Raw genomic sequence first — 21,153 nt, 5'->3', positions numbered from 1 at the left:
TCTCGTCCCTCCTCTTCCCTTGTTCTCCCTCTCCATCTCCCTCTCCCTTTCTTTCTTCCTTCATTTTGTGGCTTTCATTCGTCCGTCTTCGTTGCTTCTTTCTCACCCTATAATCTACCCCCCTCACCACCGACCCCCCCACCTCACTGCCCTTCTTACTCCTTGATTTCATCCCACTTAATTTCTGTTCATTCACATTTTCCCTCCTTTCCATCACGCTGTTTTTACCTCGCTGAGTTCCATAACATTCGGATCCTCTCATTACTTTGTGCTTATTGTGAGCCAGCGGCTTTAATGGAAATGTCATTGTCAGGCCTCTTTAACGCTCAAAGAAGTCATGTGACTTGATGCTCTGACATGCTGACTGAGTCCACATTTGAGTCAGCAGGAGATAGTACGGCATAATTAGGTTAAAGCTGCATTTAGAGAGATTTTTAGCCACTCATCAAATACACAAAACACACTGTATAAATACGGCGAAGAGCCTTGGTGACACTGCTGTGATGAACACTGCAATATCATGAGGTCTTAGCGTGTCATGTAACCATGTTTCTGTCCATCTGTTACAAAGATCAGACCACAGATTCAAAGTTTGAACTCCTTGTCCGGGCTGCTCTGCAACATCTTGAAAGCCTGTCAGTTCACACTGCTGCAACTGGAGGAGATGAGTTGCCCGAGCGTGGATCCAAGTTAACTTAGGCCAAAAGTTTGATCCTTCTGATAAGTGGGGACTCACATGTGCCAAGTTACTGCACTGCACCAAGTCCACACGAAGAAGGGGCAATTAAAGGGATATTTCGGGATTTTTGAAGTTGGTTCTTATGAGGTACTTGGCATTTGTAGCGGCATTAGCCTCCAGTGATTTCTGTGTCAAGTTGCTCCTGTGATTAGTACGAGCTCAGAGAGATGCGTGGCATAGTCCATCATTCTTACGTTCATCATATATGGACGTTAGAATGACTGAACAACCTAAGCTAAGCTAACTTAGCCATTTAAATGTTCGTTTATCTGTTAAATATCCTGTTTTAATCTAATCACCCCTTCCAGCTGTTAACTTTTTAAATGTATCTGACACTACCAAACCAATCTTACCACAACTCATATCAACTGTTAAATTCTGATATATTTCAGATCAAAGTGGTTAATATGACTGTATTTAATATCAAGCTAATACAAACGAGTCTGTTATCTAGTTAGCAGCTTGGTTAGCCAGCACACTGCCATACAGTCTCTCCAAAATCTACCGCAAAAGTTCAATTTTTCTTAACGTCCATTTGGTTCATTCCAGAAAAAAATATTACAGAGGGGAGGAGTTTTGCAGGCAGGTTGGGCTTTACAGAGACTCCCATAGGAACGAATAGACTTCCGGTTGACTTATTTTCATTACCGTATGTAAATTGATTGGTAAATTGAGAGGACCTGCTGGAGAAGGCTGTTCTTCTTAGCATTGTTTTCTCATGTTTTCAGAGTTAATGGATTTCCAGAGTTTTTTTTTTTTTTTAAAAAGGAATGCAACCTTCAGAATCAATCTAGATATTTAAAACTGAGAAATAACAGTTATAACAGATCTTATCAGATGGCCGACTTCAGTTTACTTTTTAATTCTATTTTCAAGTTTGTAAGTTATTTAAGGCTCCCTTCTTTCTTTAAATCAGTCTTGTTCTTTTAGAAACTTCTCCATCTCTAGTTGTCATTCCTCTTCCAAAAGCTCTTTCTGAAAGCAGTGGTTGGTATAAATGTAGGTTTTGTGGCTGAATACACAGATGGAAGTCAACTGCACATGAAGTTATTAGTATTTCAACTACGCATGTGTTTACAGATATTAGCTCACCGACAAAACTGTTGTTGACTTGAAACTGAATTGAAGGAAACACTGTCAGCTGGTCTGACTGAAGCTGCTACGGTCTAAAGCAGTCTTCTGTTGAAAACAACAACTCTTGAATACCTCTGTTTTCGGTCTCCACCACCCACCCAGAAAAATGTGGCCTACTCATACATGTACAAAATTATCTTTTTTATAGATTAACTTTAGTCATTTTTATGCTTTTATTCAAAGAGTAGAGTGGATCGAGTCCGTAACTGGGAAAAAAAAGCCAATTTTATCTGCTGGAAATCAGTTCAGAGGATCTTGCACAAGTTTATAAAGTCTTGTGCCAAAAAAGGGTGATAAAATCAAAGTGTTTAATGGATTAAAGCAACCCAAGTGATGTCTTCCAATATTTCTCTGACTGTAGTAGTGTCAACAAACTCAACCAAGTCCACAACGGTGAAAATAGAACTGTGTCTCCATCTAGTGGACTACAAACGTTGTTAATTTTACACCACGATTAAACATTAAGCTCTTTATAAACTTTAAAACATTGCAATTTTATAATAAAACCTTTATGGATGCTAAACTTCTAAGATATTTGTGACATTTTAAGTATTTAAACCTATAGCCAAAAAAATAATTTACCTGAAAAAACAAAATTGAAACCTGTAGTAATGTGAATTCTACAGCAGACTAATTTTCAAGGAATGATGATTTTTTTGCTGAAATATTTCACTTGAAGGCCTCTTGATCCATGATTAATCCCCAGACGGTGTAAAATAAATTATGTGTTTTATGTTATATATGTGTAATGAAAGCATACATAAATAAAAAAAATAAAATAATATACATAAAATTTCTTCCAACTTCTTTCGTCTTATATTTTTAATCAAGATCAGACCTGATCAGAAATAACAACTATTGATTAAAAACCCCTAATGCTTGTACTGTAAAAATCACAAAAATTGAAACATTTCTTTGAAACTACTGCAGATTGGATTATGTCAGTTTTTACATTAGCGCCCCTTTGGAACACCAGGAATAAAGCGTCTAATTCCCTCTCATGCCAAATATGGTAAAAAGGCTGACATTTGGTGACTAAAAGGAAAACCTTTAAATTTAAAGCAATAACTCCAGAACAAAAGCCTATAATCATATATGCGTGTTTTTATTGTGATGCCTGGAGAATCGAAAATGGTGGTTTTAATGGGTTTCAACGGGACATTTTTGGTCACCAACAGCCTGAGTAGGTACAAAAAGTCTAGAGATTCTTATTGAACTGTTACAGAATCTGATAAAATACCTTCCAAAATGTATGCTGTTACGTTTGCACAGTCACAAAATGGTCTTAACATCTAAGAGTAAAATAAATAAATAAATGGGATGTTCTCTGTGGGGCTCTCTGTTGTTAAGAGTGATGCCACCTGTGGTTGCAGTCCTAGTGAATCCCTCTGTCTGTGCATCGTATTTCTAATAATAATGTTTATTATTAGTTTGTCATTGACACTCAGTATTAAACAAATTAAAGTTAAATCTGCTGTGACACCTACCTCCATTTACATCAGACAACCAGAACCACGTCACTGGTAAACCAGGTCACTTGTTAAACCGTAACACCATTATAGTTAATGGGGCCTTGACTACATTTTGTTCGCTTACAGATGCAGTCGGTCTCCCAACCATTGGAGCAGGAGGACTGCTATAGCCGGTGGGCTTTCAATGTGTGGTAATAACCGTGTAAAAATATGTTAATGTGATTAATGCGGTTTGATCCAGATTATTTGTTTTAATTCTTACCCATAGCAGTCATACTTTCCTATAACGCATGACGAGGTGATTCCAAGGTGTATTACAGGAGTAACATAAATATAGGTTTAAAAATGACTACACATTACAAGAATTATGCTATACGTCGTGTTTCTATTTATGTACAACAAAGGATATGATTTTCTCGTGTTGCCGCGCAAAAGAGGCATCCAATCACAGGGATGCTTCAGGTGAGCAGCCTATCGCAGCGCGGTAAGGCGGGACCTGACGCGCTTACGTGTAGGAGCAAATGACACGGAGAAGTTCGAGAGAGTAGCCAATGACAGACAAAAAAGTAGAAGGCGGGACTTCAGGTGCCGGAAGTTAGGGAGAAGAGGAAATTTGTGCTGTAGTTGAACGTTAAACGTTACAAGCAAATTATCGCGTTTTTTAATTGCAGTCTTTAAACATATTTAAGGCACATTAAGTTGAACATATGCTTATTTATGACTGAATGGACTTCACACGGATAGGCAACTTTGTTTATTACGTAAAACATCAAGTAATTACATGCTAAAATAGTTGATGTTTGAGTCCAACCTGCCCTTTTCTCACGGTTAAAGGCAGCTTTCAGGATGTCTGCAATTTTATCCCAGTAATGAAGTGGTAAAAACTTAACCCATGACCTTAAATTGGACCAAACTGCAGCTTTAGCGCCATTATATACATTTATAATAGCCTTACCACACAGGATTGGCCGTTTAGTTTTCATGCTATTCAACAATGCAGAGGCCAGTTTACACTGTTAAAAAGGAGAAACCTTTATTTTTTTTTAAAGACCATTAAAATAAATACTATACAGAATCCAATGTAGAAAACTTGGTACACTGTTTCTGTCTCAAAAAGGTTAACAAGTCCGTAAATTCATTTTAAAAAATAGCACTGACTATACACCCCCAAAACATGACAGTTGTCCTACACCAGACACCCCATGATGACAGGCATTTTAATATGAGAGCGCTTTAAAAGAGGAACGAGGGCTGGGGAGGGTCTCTATATACTTAAATCTATAGTTTGGTCCTTTCATGTAGATAGCCACCCCCCCTCCCCTAGCATTATGGGGAGGTAGGTTACAAAAAGTCACCACCACCTTATAAAAAAAAAAAAAAAAATTCAATATTGCTGGAAATAAAATTAACAAAAAGGTGAAAATCCAACCGGGTCATCAAGGTACGGAGGCAAAGTCTCGCCTAACTCACCGTCCTTTTGCCTCCACACATCCTCGAACACTGGTCGGTCTTCAACTGAACGCTACTGCACAAGTCAAGCAGTATGTACAATAGCCATAAAAAAAATATATAATATGAAACAGCAGTAAAATGGTCAAAATGGTAAACAACTCATTCATGATGGAGTTTTACTATACAGGTCTTTTTATTGAGTATGCCCTGTGTACTCTGGCCCCCAGACCGCTCTTCTCAACATGATCATGATGTTTTTAAGTACACTGAAAGTTGTGTAAATACTGATCTGGTCAAATGCAGCATGTTATGGTCCGAGTCCAAACCAAGCTGTGGTCAAAATCTGTCCACTGGCAGCCACATTTCACAGTTTCTCTAACATGCACAACGCTTACACAACCGAGTCATGTTTTAAAATTTTGAACCTTTTTTTTATGTGCTTTTGGAAACGCGGTTCCTGTTTAGCTCTGGATGGACCCCAGTACAAACTGTTAAAAGTCCTCTGTGATGAAAATTCAAATTTGACAGCTGCAGGAAGAATTTGGGTGCTGATGTGGGGGTCATGGACTATGGCAAACACATGAAACAGGTCAATAATCATCCTTCCAATATGGCTGATTCTATCTGAGAGGAAAGGAAGGAGAGGTGGCTGCGTTTCTTCCTTTCCTTTATGATGGAGGGGGGGAAAGTCGAGGCTGAATTTAGCAAAACAAGTTCTTAGAATCAGATCGTATAAGAAACAAGGTTTTGACATCTAAAATAAGCGGGATGGGGGAGGACAGAGGGCGTGAGGAATCTTCTAGATCAGGTCGGCCACGTTCATGGGCATCTCCTCGATGGTGGTGTTGTAGAATGTCTCGATGTCTCTCAGGGTGCGTTTATCGTCCTCGGTCACCATGTTGATGGCTACTCCCTTTCTGCCGAAACGACCGCCCCGACCAATCCTGAGGAGAGACGGACACAGTCAGTCAGTTACACCGATTCTTATGGTTTAAGACACATCAGACAAAGATGGAGGGACAGGGGAGTTTTAACTAGCGTTTCAGCAATGAAACATTACAGGAATGTCATGGGTCAGCGTAGTTCTGGCCAACCAATTTTATTCTGAAAAGGAAAATCCAAAATCAAGAAAGGAGCGGTTTCCCAGTAACCATTTAAAAATGGTTTTAAGGTAGATGGATATAACATCGAGAATTATAAACCAGAAAATTGTAAACAAACTTGTTTTTCAAAAAGACACAGAACAGACCACTGAATTAAAAAAAAAACAAAAACAAAGAACAGACCCCCCGGGTCAAAAACAGAAGGCTCAAAGAATATAATTTGGTGGTGACATGTTTTTATATCAAGAGCATTAAATCACAATGGCAGAAAAAAGAAAAAAGTTACAGTGTTCTGTTCTTTGATTAGGAACACATAAGAAAAACAACCTTTCCTGATTTTATAAAACAAATTGAAAGCAAAAAGAGAAATCAAGAACACGTTTGTTTTCAGTTTCTCAATACTCCATTTGATATCAAACTGCCTGAAAACATCAAGGCCACGTTTTTCTGTTTTGCCTCCCCTTTTCTTTGAAACGGCTTGTTCTTGGATTTTTAAATTCCCATTTCAAACTAAAAACTGGGTGGCCAAAGAGCAAAAGTTCGAGCATATAGGGAGACATTTAATCAACTATTTCAAGAATCTACATTAGATTATCAAGAAAATGACAGTTTCGCGACAATGCAGCTTCTGAAGTTGTGTTTTTATTTTCACTTATTTACAAGTATAGTTTTTATTGTCAACAACTTTCACAAATGTTATGTAGGTATTTTTATTTTTTAGTTTATGTGTGTCATCTTACCTTGCCTTTTTTATCATCAATATTTTCACTGTGTTCTATGGTATCCCATGACACGTTCTTATGTCTTGGGCCAATTTTCTTTCTCTGAGAATCCATTCTAGTAATATTGTATCCCCTGAAATACCTCTGTTGGACTTAACTTGTTAACTTCTTTAATGCAAATGAAAATAAAAATTTGATCGCAAAAAAAAAAAAAAACAACTAACAAATTTACACTTGTTGTATAGCTGAGCCATTTGTGGTATAAAAGCTTTGTGTGATTTGTTTGTTTTGGTGATAAAATCAGCACCTTTGTATCTGGAGAAGTATGATGCAAATGCAAAAGCTAAATCTTGGGGTGCCAAGAGTCAAAAATATTGATTGTGTAGTTTATGGCCACCTGATTTATGTAATTTTATGCAGACTGTCATGATACTAAAATTAAAAATCTAAGGACTTATGTCCTCACATTAGCAATGGCTACCTTGAAAGACACGTCATAGGTTATCCCTGCTAGATTTTCCAAAAAAAAAAAAAAAAGCCAATATCAGTAGAAAAGATTCTCTCAAGTAAGTGTAAGTGCGGCAACAAATCAGCTGATGCTGAGCGAAAACAGACTGCATTTTTTCTTTAGTGAGGATTGATCTTACAAAAGGCACCATTAATACATCCAGGTCCTTTCTAATCAGAATCAGCAAGAAAATGCTCGCAAAGTTCAATCTCACAACGTTTTTTTTTTTTTAACTCTTACCTGTGGATGTAGTTTTCTCTGTTGGTCGGCAGGTCGTAGTTAATAACTAGAGACACCTGCTGGACATCAATGCCTCTGGCCTGGAAAGGAAAGCAAAGATTAGTTGGACAACTTGCAAAGTTGTGGCTATAACTAAGGGTCTAGAGCCAACTTGGTGCATTGATTTCAAAAGGCTTTTCACCAATCAAACAGATGTTTAGCAAACTTTGAATCACAACAGTAGCAGATCATGAGGATGTTTGATGCCTTGCAAATACTCCTCAATATTCATCTAAGATTGCAGAAAAAATATTTTTGCCTCCTTGCCAACACAAATGAGATGCTTTTGGGTGCTAAATTTAAAAATCTTACCCTAACCTAAATTTCCTTTCCTTCAAGTCAAGATTTGAAGACATGTCAATCAGTGATTTTACAGGGCCCACCTTAAACACATAATGGATTGTTTCATAGCCTTGTTGGGTTATCCAACTAGCTTTTTTCCGACTTGTTTCAAACATTTAAATCAAAATCAGTTTGTATTTACTTTGGTTCACAATGCCTACATGCTTCATACTTGTTGGATTCTAATCCATTTCAAGACCTTCTTTCAGTTGTTGGTGTACAAGTGATTAGAATCACCTAGTGATACGTCACATTAGAGGAACCATGGAAATCTATGCAGTATTAATAAGCTCAAACGTTCTTGATTTGAGTTTTCAAACTGTGGAACCAGGTCTTCCTTGAACCCAGTTTCCATTCCCATCCTTCCACAAAGTTCCCCTCCAAAAGGAAAGCCATAGATGTGATTACATGAAGACTGAACCGAGTGTAATCTGCCAATTAGTTGTGATTCCAGGATGTAGACCCGGACACAGTGGAGGGCAGACAGCTTCTCTACCAAGGAACATTCAGTCCTTCACCAACACCACAGCTGGGAGGAGAGGGAACCCTGGACTACAACATAACCCTCTTAAACATGGACGCTCATTTAAACCCATCTGGAGTCCAATAATAAACCAATGCTGAGGACATACGTACCAGCAGGTCAGTGGTGATGAGGACTCGACTGGAGCCGGAGCGGAACTCCCTCATGATCAGGTCTCTCTCTTTCTGGTCCATGTCACCATGCTATAAAACAAGATTAGAAATGTTACTTCATAGTCAGACACTGCACAGTGGGAAATAACTTTACTGAAGTTCGTACTGAAGGTGATCAAAGGGACAGAAAAATCAGCACTTCAAACAGAACTGAGCTCACTATGAAAATCAGCCAACTTTGTTTCTCTGCCAAATAAACTTAACATCTGTAATTATACGTGACAAAGCTTGTATGCAAGTGTATTGTATTTCAGAAAATCTAGACTCTGCAGTGTTTCTCCTGGATCAGCTGTCAGGCACACCTCATGGATCGTGAGTGTTAAGCTTACACTGAAACACGTGAAACTTCACTGTTATGATAGTTCTCCTGCTTAGAAATGTCCCAGGGCTATGGGGCTGTTCCACGGCTCAGAGGTAGTACACAGGGCGGTGGTAGGGAAGTGGTTGCATAACTGTAAAACTGAGCTGGTAGGGTGGGACTGCTGTGTGTGCATGTCAGGGCATCAGATTTATGAGGCATTTGCAATGATAATACTTCTGCAAAACAATGATTGATGAACTATACAGGGACAAACATATTACACCAGTGTAGAAACTAAGTTTATGGTAATGATCCGTTGTAAAAAGGCATTTCTCTTATGTGAGAAGACAAGAGATGATTACAAAACAAGGACTGAGGAAAAAAAAAAAAAGCTCAGTGTAATGATGCAACCAAGACTTGTTTTAAGCTCCGTTGTTGAACAAGCCACATGCTGAAGTTACAACAGGATGACTTGGTCAAAACTTAGAAACAGAAAAAAACCCGACTCAAAGCAGCTGTGGATAATTCCCTGTGCCATCATCTCTCATCCTTAAACTTATAGCTCTCTGCCTTTGGACCGTTTACTGATAAAAGTTAAACTTAGGATATATTTAGACAAGTGATCCCCTGAAAATCCTCATTCTATAAAGTGGAGGTGTAAATAAAAGTGTCTAACACCATCGTTTGTGTAGACAGATGGGGACGTTCTCCAGGTGAGACTAAACTACATATTAAATGTAGAGAAAAGAGATAAACAATCTAGCAAGTCTGCCATAGTTATCGTCATGACAGCTAGTGTGTGGCTACCGTCAAGAAGCATAATACATGTATGAAAAGCCACCATTGTCAGAGGAACTCTGTTATGAACAGTACAATCTAAAACAGTGATCCTCAAAATGCAACTATTTTCAATCTTACTTCGCAAAATTTCCTTTTTTAGGGTTTTCTCAGGAAATTTTTCCCATCAGGAATGATCTATCACAAGTCATATCCATTGTTTTTTCCCCACTTACAGTGTCAGCTTTCAATGTCAAATTTAACTGTTAACTTTAATTTGTTGCGTGTATATTTCCATCAGATGTGTGCAAAAAGAACATGATATATAAATATCACTGAAACATCCTTTCCAAAAATCTAACTTTTTGAACTTTTGTGGGGGATAATTCTTTTTGTTGGCAGTGGGGGATAGAAAATTATGTCTTTAACTAGCTTTTCAACATAAATAATTATCTTAATAGACTATCTAATAAAAACTAATGAAAAAGAAGGGGAAACCAGGCTCTCTACATGCATAGCCAGAGCAACCATGGATATAGGAGGGTCTTTGTATAATAACGTACTGTTCTCTGCATGTTGTCTGATTTTATTTATTTTTTTGTTTTCATTATGTTCACTTTTATACATATGGCATCGACCTGCCTGGGACTACAGGTGGAAATTGGTCTATGGCTCCAAGCTAGAACATGTCCATGATCATTACTGTGCTCTGTCCCCAATGATTGATGCATTAAAAGAAACTGATGTCTGCCTTTTATTACAAAATATATGATAAATAGCAAAAAGCCACAAAATAGTACTTAAGTGTTTAATAAAAACTTTGCAATAACTGAATAAATGAATATTCTAAATAAAATCCAAAAATCTTAGTAGGATCACTTATTTTCTTAGAAAACTCAGTAGCGCCAAGTTTGGAAGACAAGACAAATAACAAAAAGTACACAAAATATAGAAAATACAGAGCAGATTTAAGCAAACAAAATTGTTTAAATGTGAACCTTGAGTGTTCATAAATATACAAGCAAAAACATTTTATAATCAAATACTTTCAAGGGTAATTCCAACTCTACTTTTAAACCTGTTTTGCCCCCATTTTTTAAAAATTGTGCCTTTACTCTGTTATACAGTAAAAGAGACCCACTATCCCTATATGAGGATGTCATTAAAAAAAAAAACACTTGATTTTTAAAAACAAAAGTTTAGTTTTCATCCTCATTAAATCCTTCTCATCCTAAATAACAAGGAGATATCAAATATGCACACCAAATTAAAGCTAAGGTAAATTTGAGTTAAAATTCTGACATTTGCATTGTAGTCAAATTATATTCAAAAAACTTGGGACAATTATTCTGCAGTGATCTGACTTTAATGGTTTAACATCACAAGAGTCTACAGCACTTTAGACAAGCGCAAAAATTTTGAAAACTGAAGAGTCATGTCTTTAAGGTTTCCATCACTCCACAAAATTCCCCCTCCGAAAGGACAAGGATAAAATGTGAATATAAAACAGGATCATGTGTAATCTGCCAATTAGTTGTGATTCCAGAACGTAAACCCAGACACAGTGGAGGGCAGACAGCTTCTCTACCAAGGAACATTCAGTCCTTCACCAACACCACAGCTGGGAGGAGAGGGAACCCTGGACTACAACACAACTCAAGGTTACACTAAATGATTCTAACAGGAGAAAATGAGGATGTGGGTACCAGCAGGTCACTGGTGAAGACCCAGCTAGAGCCAATTTATTCAACAGGCTGTAGTGTCTTAGGATAAAGGTTGTAAAAGTGTGGGAAAGTCAGATTCTCACCAGAGCAGAGACTGTGAAGTCTCTAGCGTGCATCTTCTCAGTGAGCCAGTCCACTTTCCTCCTCGTGTTGATGAAGATGACGGCCTGAGTGATGGTCAGAGTCTCGTACAGGTCACACAGCGTGTCCAGCTTCCACTCCTGAGGAACGACAGGTCAGACATGAGGCTGCAGCTCTCTGAGCATTTTTACCATCGTCAGTTCAAAACACAAATGCAATTCTAAAGGCGTGAATTGTTGCGCACCTCCTTCTCCACGTTGATGTAGAACTGGCGGATACCCTCGAGGGTCAGCTCCTCCTTCTTCACCAGGATCCTGACTGGATCACGCATGAACTTCTTTGTGACCTCCAACACCTCAGCAGGCATGGTGGCTGACAGCAGGACGACCTGTAGAGACAGGGAGGTAAGGTCAGGACAAATGGGCCATACATTCTTTAATTCTGACACCAATTTCTTACTGCATAGACAAGAAATTTTCTGATTTAAAGTACCAGTTAGCTGCAGACATAAAATCATTATAAAACAGATAAGACCAATACAAGATAATTAGAAGAAACATCGTGCAGGGGATGTAAGAAGGTAAAAAGGCTTATCAAGATACCTCCCCCCAATATAACGCGCAATTACAGGCAGCAATGCCAACATTACATAAATGTCACCAATGACTGCCTTCAATCAGGACTCAAGTCACCTTCTTACAGTGTTTCTTAATTGCATGCAACAAAATTTTCCCTTGTACCGCAATTCCTAATTTCCCCTGTCCTAGGTGTTGACATGAACCAGGAACAAGATGAAAGAGGGAGATGACAAGGCACCAGGAGTGCCCAAAGCAGTGGGTCTTAAGTGGTCTAGCATCAGGACCAAAAACCACTAAACTGCATTAGGACTCACAAAAAAAGCAGCAACAGCGAAGGCAAACAAGCAGTAAAATGGGTAAAAAGTGGGTAAGACAGGGCAAAAAAAAAAAAAAAGGCACAAATGGTTGGAAAAGTGGCATGAATAAATAGTCATCAGAAACCAATAATAGACACTACTTGGCTCCAAATTGAGGTAACCCTTGGCCAAGACTAACACCAATGCTACCCACATACATGGATTATCATCAATAAATCACAACTAGGAAAGGCCCACTCTCTGGGTTTATCAGAGGCTCAGCCAATTCTGTGGAGAGGCCTGCCTACCGTACCATATACTATACCAGACACAACCCCAGTGTGAGCCCTCTCACTCTAAAGCCACGTTTCTATCAGGTGTTCTGGTTTGAGTACGGTTTGGTACGCTAAACACCAAAACAGTTTGCGTTTCCACAGACACCCTTACCCTTACTTGGTGGACGGGCTGTAAAGGCATGTCAGATGCTGAGTTGTAGAAAGAAATCCGTAGGGAATAAACATAAAACTGCTTATTTTCAGCTGCAGGTGCTTTAAAAACACTATAACTTTATTATGCTAACCACGGTCAATACAGACCCTCAGCTGATGGAATACATGTACAGAAACGCTGAGTTGTAGCGGTATGCTATATATGCAAACTATATCTAGTCTTTAACAGTTTATAAAACATAATATAAAATTTAAGAGTTACACCATGAGATTTCACCACATTAAAAATAAGCTGAAGGGTTAACTGGTGTTAAAAATCAGATTAGATTAAGTCAGACATCCTGAGTGCATTTTAAAACAGGCTGCAGCCCTAAGTTTTATGAGAGCGTTAAACAGTCACAGAGCAATGTTTTCACCAGTTACGAAAAATACGCTGTAGATGAATAACTAGTTACAATACAGAGAATCAACTGATCAAGCTTCGTATTCACAAAACTTCAGCATTAATTTAGTTTCACATCCATCACAGATAGACCAGGCTGATGTGAGCCTTCAGGCTCTGCTTTGTTGATTAAAATCCGGTCCAGATAAACATCAAGAAACTTGATTTGTTGCCAGATATCAATACCCACAGACTAGGAAACTGTGTGGATCTCTGTCGAGTCCAAATATCCCTGATTTAAAGCAGATATTTTGTTTTTCACCCGCTACTCACAGAGACCAGTGTAAACCCCCTATTTTTTTGTGTGTAGCTCCACCTTTTTGGGACGATAGGCAACTACGACTTGCCACATCCAGCTCTTACTTCTCTTTATAGGTATGGACTATTGTTTTTTTCATCAGCATTTCCCATGCCCCTGGAGAAATGCAAGGGAAATACGGAGCATAACCAGGGTTGTGTCGATCCACCTTCAGTCCCAACGGGGACCTCTGTTTGCTTAATTGTGGGTACACACCTTACTTCAGCCTCAGTTTTTGGTCCTGCACAGTAAGGGTGTAAATCACCAGTTTCATCCCGATACGATATGTCGATATTTTGGACAATGATACGATTTTTTCCGATATCACAAAATCTGCCACGATACAATTTTGATTCAATTTGGGGCTCAGGATCAATATCAGACGATTTTGTGCAAAAATTTCACACAGTTAGAGTTTCTTAAACTTATTTACACACATGTGGACCTCAACAGATATTTCTGCTCTACATCAGCCCTTCATACTTTACACAGGGGCCTGTTAATGTGGCAGATTGTTCATTTAGTTTATACACCCTGTGAGATTTAAATGAGGTCAAATATGTGGCATATGATGTTAAATAATGATTCTTTATCATTTTTTATTTATTGCAACCTTGATTTTAATAAACTGAAAGGTTTGACAGAATACTAGAGCAAAGTTTTATTATAAAAGACGTTCCTGTGATGTGCAGCTTTATAACAAGAGCGGGGGGGGGGTACAGAGAACAGCTGTCCTGCTTGAACCGCGTTAAGTTTGGACAGCTTATATTTTCATTATAAATCTAACGTGAGACGGCGATGTAAAATAAGTTTATCGAAGGAGACATGCAGCAGCAGACTTTTCCTCTCTGTGTATCTGCGGTGTGCTGCAGACAGCGCTTGCTCCCTCAACCGTAACGGGTGGAGTGTTTTTTATCCGTCAACGATCTCATACAGCGGTTATATACGGATAAAGACATAGATGTAGCCGGCAAACTAAGGGGAGAGATCCGTCCTGCAGTAGCGTCTGTCTGAAATATATCCACACAGCAGAGAGAGGAGAGGAAATCCCTCAGCCGCGAAACTTTAAGCCACGGCTGCTACTTAGTTAGCTTGTGGCTAACTTGCTGTGGACGCTGCCTGGGGCGGAAACTGTCACAGGCGTGCGGGAGGAATTTCAAAATGAAAGCGTAGCTTGAAGCATCCATTTAGATCGATGTTTTGACTTTCCATTGATCTGACTGGATCGTCAATCAACCAATTGATATACATCAATCATTTTTTACACTCCTACTGCACAGCACTCTATGTTCTGTTGGCATCCCATTTCTGAATCCCTCAGAGACCTCTTTTATTCAGTGGACAACTTAACATCGTTGAAATACTGGGAAAAAAAACACCCAACGTCAACTGTGACAGCAATGTCATGAATAAGCAGTGGAATGCAGAATGCATTGAGGTATGGCCACACAAAGTGTTAAGGATTACCACTCAGCATCTAAATAACCAGCATGGATAATAACGTAAGGATCTTTAACCCAAAGTGCTTACTATCATTATATCTGGCTGTAAATGTCTTACCTGGGCGCTGCTGTTCATTTTCCTGAAGATGTCATAGATCTGATCCTTGAACCCTCGACTCAGCATTTCATCAGCCTCATCAAGGACAAACATCTTGATGAACTTGGGACCTACAGGAAATGCATAATTATGAAATAACCAAAAAAACATTTTCATAAAACTTACTCTCTCTCAACACAGAGGAATGATGGTTCATTATTTCTCTACATGTTCTGCTCAGACTCCACAGTCTCACATCTGATGTATGCGCTGTATTCAGAAGTAGTGATGTATGATCACGTCTCTGGACCCCCGCCGTGCTGATGACTCGGGCCAGCAGAACGCTGACCAGAGAACCAACACGGCTGGAGCTTACAGAGTCAGCTGACACGCATGGGTTTCATCATTACACAGCATTTTCCTTTGACTGTTTACTAAACTTTAGTGGTGCTAAAAATAATCACGTTGAGGAGCAACAAAACTTTCAAAATTATTTTAATACAACACAACAGCAGATTTCACTGTACAAAATTAATAAAACTACAAAGCCTATGATGGTGACTTACACAAGGATCCACGGGATATCATATCAAACACACGACCGGGGGTTCCCACAACGATGTGAGGGGCCTCACAGGACAGCCTCTGGACCTCGGTGCGGACGCTGGTCCCTCCAATGCAGGCGTAGCAAACGGCTCCCATGTAGTCACCCAGGGACAGCACCACCTTCTGGATCTGAAGAGGACAGGAGAGGGGGGCATTTAGGCTTAGAAAAGTAGTATAAACAGTGTTTATTTTATCAAAGTCCTCCTTTTTTAAAATTTGTGCTGTATTCAGAAGTAGTCATGTATGATCACATCTCTGGACCCCCACCGTGCTGATGACTCAAGCCAGCAGAACGCCAACCAGAGAACCAACATGGCTGGAGTTTACAGAGTCAGCTGACACGCATGGGTTTCATCATCACACAGAAGCTATCTGTATTCACAGTTACATCTGGAAAAGTTTATTTTTCCTGGGATTTACTTGAAAAGGGTTGGATATCCAGAAATTTAAGATTCATCTCATACCATTTTTTTGTTTTAATGTTTATGAATATGGCCTACAGCTCATCAAAATGAAATCCATCATCTATAATTATTGTGGAAGAGTCCAATATGCAAAGGTTTCCTGAGCCTTTATTCTCACTCTGGTTCAGTCCACACAACCACAATCATGGGGAGTACTGTTGACTGGACTATTCTCCAGAAGACAGTTATTGACAGCCTCCGTGAGAAAGGTAAGCCACAGCAGGTCACTGCTGAATGGACAGGCTGTTCTCAGAGGCTGTATCAAAACATTCATGTAAAACTGACTGGGAGGGAGAAGTGTGCAAAGAAAAGGTGCACAAGCAGCAGGGATGAGCTCAGCCATCAGACCATTGTCAAGCAAAGTAGATTCAAGAACTTCAGGGAGCTTCACAAGCAGCGGACTGAGACTGGAGTCAGTTGATCAAGAGTTGCCACATAGATGGGTCCAAGAAATGGACTACATGTGTGGTATTCTTAGTGTGGATCCATTCTGGAACCACAGACATCAGAGTCCCACCTGGACTGAAGAGGAAAAGAACTGGACCGTCGGTGTCAGTAGTCCAAAATCCTGTTCATCAGGTGAAAACAAAATTTGTAAATCATGGTCTCAGAGTCTGGAGGGAGATCTGCGAGGTCCAGAATCCATCAGGTCTTGAAGTCCAGTGTTTTCAGCTTCCACAGTCAGCAATGGCTGAAGGTGCCATGTCATCTGCTGCTGTTGCTTCACTGTGCTTTATCAAGTCCAGAGTCAACATGACCCTTCCTGCTTCCATCTGCTGAGAAGCATTATGGAGATGCTGATATCCTTTTCACCTGCCCACAGTGAAGCCGAAACTTCCAGAAACTGGTTTGCTGACCATGGTTTTACGGTGTTTGAATGACCTGAACTGCATAGGGGATCTCTGTCAAGAGGAGATGAGCTACCAGACTGAAAAATCCAGACAAGCTCAAGGCCGCCATCAGAGCAACCTGGGCTCCGTATTACACCACCAACTGAACGGCTTCATGGCACGGGCATAGATTCAGAAACTAATGAAAAAGAAGCCCAGACCAAGTACTGAGTGATAAATGGGCAGAATTTAACAGTTCAACATTTCTGCATTATAAATCTTAATCTGAATTAATGTTTGTGATATTCTAATATTCTGAGAGAGCGGATTATTGTGAGTTAAGCTCTAATAACCAGGATTAAAATAAAGAAGGTCTTGAAATATTTCACCTTTCATAAGATGAACCTAGAATATATAGACGTTTGGTCGCTTTATTAACTCACAGGAAAAACTTTTGCATGTTATTCCAATTTTTTCAGATGCCACGGTTAATGTTTAGCTGCTAGTTGAGCTACCCTTAAACCTCATCTATGTCTGACAGACAGAGAGAGCAGTGTTGTTACTTTGTAGCTGTTTGAAACAGGGCATTAGATTTCTTGCGTGCACCTCTAAGTGCGTTTCCTTGTTTAAACAGATGAATTCAAAGAGGAAATTTAAGGGTGGAAATGCTGCAGTTCCCAGTCCAGCCCTGCTCATGGTTTAAAGGGAAAAATACATCCAAACAAAGACTGGATCACACATTGCCTGCCTTATTTTCATACACAACCCAGGATGTCTAACCTGTTTGTCAAACTAGAAAGCAGGCATAACCGTTTGCTTCTAAATTACTACTTCCTTTAACGCAGAGGGAGCACAGTACCAGCCAGCCATGAAACAATGATGTCTTTGGATTACAGCTCCAGCCTTTAAACCCTGGAATGTTCACTTGGAATGGTCATTTTAGTTAGGAATGAAAGGCCGCTGGAGATTCCAGTCTAAATATTCCCAGTGTTATTTGTGCAATCTGGATGGTGGCTTTGCCTTGGAGCAGCTTTGAGTTAAAAATGCTGCATGGTTTGAAGTCTTCTACTAATCAATCTGGCTCTTTAAGACACCATCTTTAAAAGTATCAGATCATCAGTATCACAGGTATGAAAGTTAACAGAAGTTGGCCCAATTAAAATCTAATAATCTAACTTCTGACTGAACTCTCTGAAATTCATTAGATTTATGATCCACGAATGATCCGCTATACATTATATCTTCTAGTAAAGCTTGTGATGGTAATTAATATGTGTGAGAAGTTTTAGCAGTGTATACATCAGACATTTTCAAAAATTTGTACTTTTAGTCTCCTGAACTGCTGCTATACTGTTAACAGCTAAAGCAGTTTTCCATTAAAACTCATGTAAACATGTTCCAGTCTCTCTCTGCAGAGTCCTAACAGCACCGTACCTGCTGAGCCAGCTCCCTGGTGGGAGCCAGGACCAGAGCCTGGGTCTCTTTCAGGTCCACGTCAGTCTGCTGGAGGATGGAGATGGCAAAGGTGGCAGTCTTCCCAGTGCCAGACTGGGCCTGAGCGATCACATCGTAGCCTGGAAGACACAGGTGACAGGTAAAAATCAGAACATGCACACCGTTAGTTAATCCTGCAGAGCTGGCTTACACAGAAGAGTTATACAAGGATCTTTTCACTGAAATTTCCCCTGTACTTACCCTTGATACAAGGGATAATGGCTCTCTGCTGGATAGCGGAGGGCTTCTCGAAACCATAGGCATAAATTCCCCTGAGCAGGGACTCTCTCAGGTTCATCTCATCAAAACTCTCCGTGATCTGATTCCAGTTACTCTGAGGGAAGAAACCAACATGGAGACATGAATTATGATCAAGCTTCACTTTTATTTTATCTTTGTTTTCCTCATCTGTTTCTGCAGCTCAGTGGCAAACAATTTTACAGCATGGACAAACATTTCATATTGGAATAGAGTTTCATTGTACTGTGGGGGGTTTTATGGTGCTCAATCTAAAGATACTTACCTCAATGATGCCATCTGGCTCCATGCCCTCGGGGCCATTGTCTCTGTGAATGCAAAGACAACACAAATCAATACTATTGTTCTTTGACAGCTTATTTTAGTAAACACTGTCCGTTTACAATTACAGGAAGTCAAACTAGGAGTCTAGATATGCATTACTATAAAGGTTTCTTCAGGCTGAGGGCCATCAGCAGAATATATCAGATGCTCCATGATAATAATTTCTTATATTTTTTAAGTATTCTATTACAGTATATTCCCATTCCTTCTTAAGGCATTGAATAATTCAGGTTTGATGAGACCACAGCTTCCAGTTCAGGCTTCCCTTGACTTCTATTCAGATTTTACTTTTGCAAACATCAATGTCATTTGATCCTAATTAGTGTCATATAAAAGCTTACAAAAATTAGTTTAGTACACCTCAACAAATATCCAACAAAAAAACAGCACCTACGTGAAGAGTTATTTCATGGGTAGGTAACAAATCCCGGTTTGAAGAAATAATCAGAGCTTTATTATGGATCATGGGTCAGATTTTTGCGTTTTTCGCTCGTGAGCAGACGCCTCTCGAGTCCGCCATTTCAACCACATTTATTCAAGATGGTCGATTCTCCATCTAACTAAGAGGAGTCCGAGAGGACGGCGGCAGACGGCTGGAACGTGTCAGTGCCGCTACATCACAACTAAGTACCCTCAATGTGGATAAACATTAAATTAATGATGCGCGATAAGTAGATTTTAGGCCATTCATGTAGTTGAAAAATGGCACTGAAAAAAAAGAGAACCTCAGCTGACTCCATGTTAGCATCGGCCTGCTAACGAACAAAGCTAACAGGCTCAGCTCCTCTTTGTGGCCTTTTGCCACGATTTGTCAAGTCAGCGAAACGCTTTCACGCTTGGTCCACAGACACGGGTTTGATTTTTGTGTTTGGTGGCCGCGTTTTACGTAAACACCGAGCAGAAGGACAGGGAAAGCTTCGGAAAGCGGTTCGCGGCCTACTCTTTTAGTGTGACTGTTTAAATGGCGACCGTGTTCAGCGGCGACCTGCGGGCGAATGCGTCCGTGGTTAGACCGAATGAAAAAGACAAAACGTGTCAAAGAGTGCATTAGATTCATTACACACATTTCGGTTTCATAATGTGACACTAATTGAAATTAAGAGGCATACGTTACGACACAAATGTGCTTCTGTATAGTTTCCGAGGAAAAGAAACCCTACACGCATTCCGCCAAAAGTCACCAGTTAACACGGTCACCCTTCACAGCGCAACACCGGCATTGTCCCGGCCGCCTGCCGCGCACATGTGCCAAATCTTTTCTCAAATTGAGCGCAGATTTAAGCCATCACACCAGACTGTTTTTTTAATCGCATGACAACTGGATTTTCCACATTTCCGACGCCACCTCAAACCGAATTATGGCGTTTAACAGGACAGAATCCTCTAGAAAAGGACAGTGAAGGCCTTTAACACGCGCTTTCACGTGCTATCGACGGCGCCGGCTGCCTGTTAATAACCCCAGTAATGTTTAGGGATCTTCGTTAAAATCCGTGTCACCCGTAACTAACCGAAGAAAAACAAAAGTATATGAAACATGTTTACTTTTAACCGAGATTTGCCATTCTTATCACTCAGTTTATCTTTTCATGAAAAAAATTAGCTTTCTATCGTTAGCCCGAGGCTAGCTGTAGGAAGGCCCAGCGGTACTAGAGTCCAAACAAGCTCCATTAGCATCTTCATCTTCAACAGTCATTCCTAACAACATTTACATCAACATCGCTACACACATCAAGTAATAAAAACATTAAATACCGATAAAACATAAAAAGATTTCCTCACCTATTGTCATATTCAGCCGACATTATTCCAAAGAAAGAAACTGCGGCAGAAATGTCTTTTATACGTTGACAACACACAAAAAGGCTTTCTCATTGCTACACACCGCCGTCATTTAGCAGTTGTCCCGCCCATGAAGGAATCTGATTGGTAGGTCTGCACGTCACACACAAAGAAGGCGGGTCATAGCGAGAGGAGTAGTGTGCGATTGTTCTGATATTGGCATGTCAAGAGGGCGGGTTTTATGAGGAAACCGTGAGATCAGCGGAGCTCCTTCGACCGGGATAAGCTGGTGAATATTTCACAGTTTCCGTGTTCTTTTCCTCTTTGTAGACAAAAGAGCGGAGAAATGGACTTCTGTCGTCGTTCAGACAAATTTTCCTCCCATAATCACCTCTTTTCAATGATTTAAAACATGGAAAATTACAGCTGTGACACATCTAATAGGCTGTGATGTAACCTGGACATG

General features: G+C 39.9%; 1 protein-coding gene and 2 non-coding genes across 3 annotated transcripts; all 3 read right to left on the bottom strand.

Moving 5' to 3' along the window:
- Positions 1 to 4,966: 4,966 nt before the first annotated feature.
- LOC121504600 (eukaryotic initiation factor 4A-I) lies at positions 4,967 to 20,804 on the bottom strand. The gene is made up of 11 exons (XM_041779524.1): positions 20,688 to 20,804; positions 18,850 to 18,892; positions 18,528 to 18,660; positions 18,267 to 18,406; positions 15,499 to 15,667; positions 14,954 to 15,063; positions 11,575 to 11,718; positions 11,333 to 11,470; positions 8,388 to 8,477; positions 7,371 to 7,450; positions 4,967 to 5,741 (listed from the first exon to the last, which is right to left on the bottom strand). The coding sequence occupies exons 1-11, from the start codon at positions 20,708 to 20,710 to the stop codon at positions 5,597 to 5,599; spliced, it is 1,215 nt and encodes a 404-aa protein (XP_041635458.1). The 5' UTR covers positions 20,711 to 20,804; the 3' UTR covers positions 4,967 to 5,596.
- LOC121505117 lies at positions 15,205 to 15,344 on the bottom strand. The gene has a single exon (XR_005991540.1). It is a non-coding gene; the product is annotated as a small nucleolar RNA SNORD10 (small nucleolar RNA).
- LOC121505118 lies at positions 15,762 to 15,901 on the bottom strand. Its single transcript, XR_005991541.1, has one exon. It is a non-coding gene; the product is annotated as a small nucleolar RNA SNORD10 (small nucleolar RNA).
- Positions 20,805 to 21,153: the final 349 nt, after the last annotated feature.

This window comes from Cheilinus undulatus, linkage group 22 (genome assembly GCF_018320785.1).
Source record: "Cheilinus undulatus linkage group 22, ASM1832078v1, whole genome shotgun sequence".
Classification (NCBI taxonomy): Eukaryota; Metazoa; Chordata; class Actinopteri; order Labriformes; family Labridae; genus Cheilinus; species Cheilinus undulatus.
Note: the sequence above shows the minus strand (reverse complement) of the source record. Positions and strands in the feature narration are given on the sequence as shown.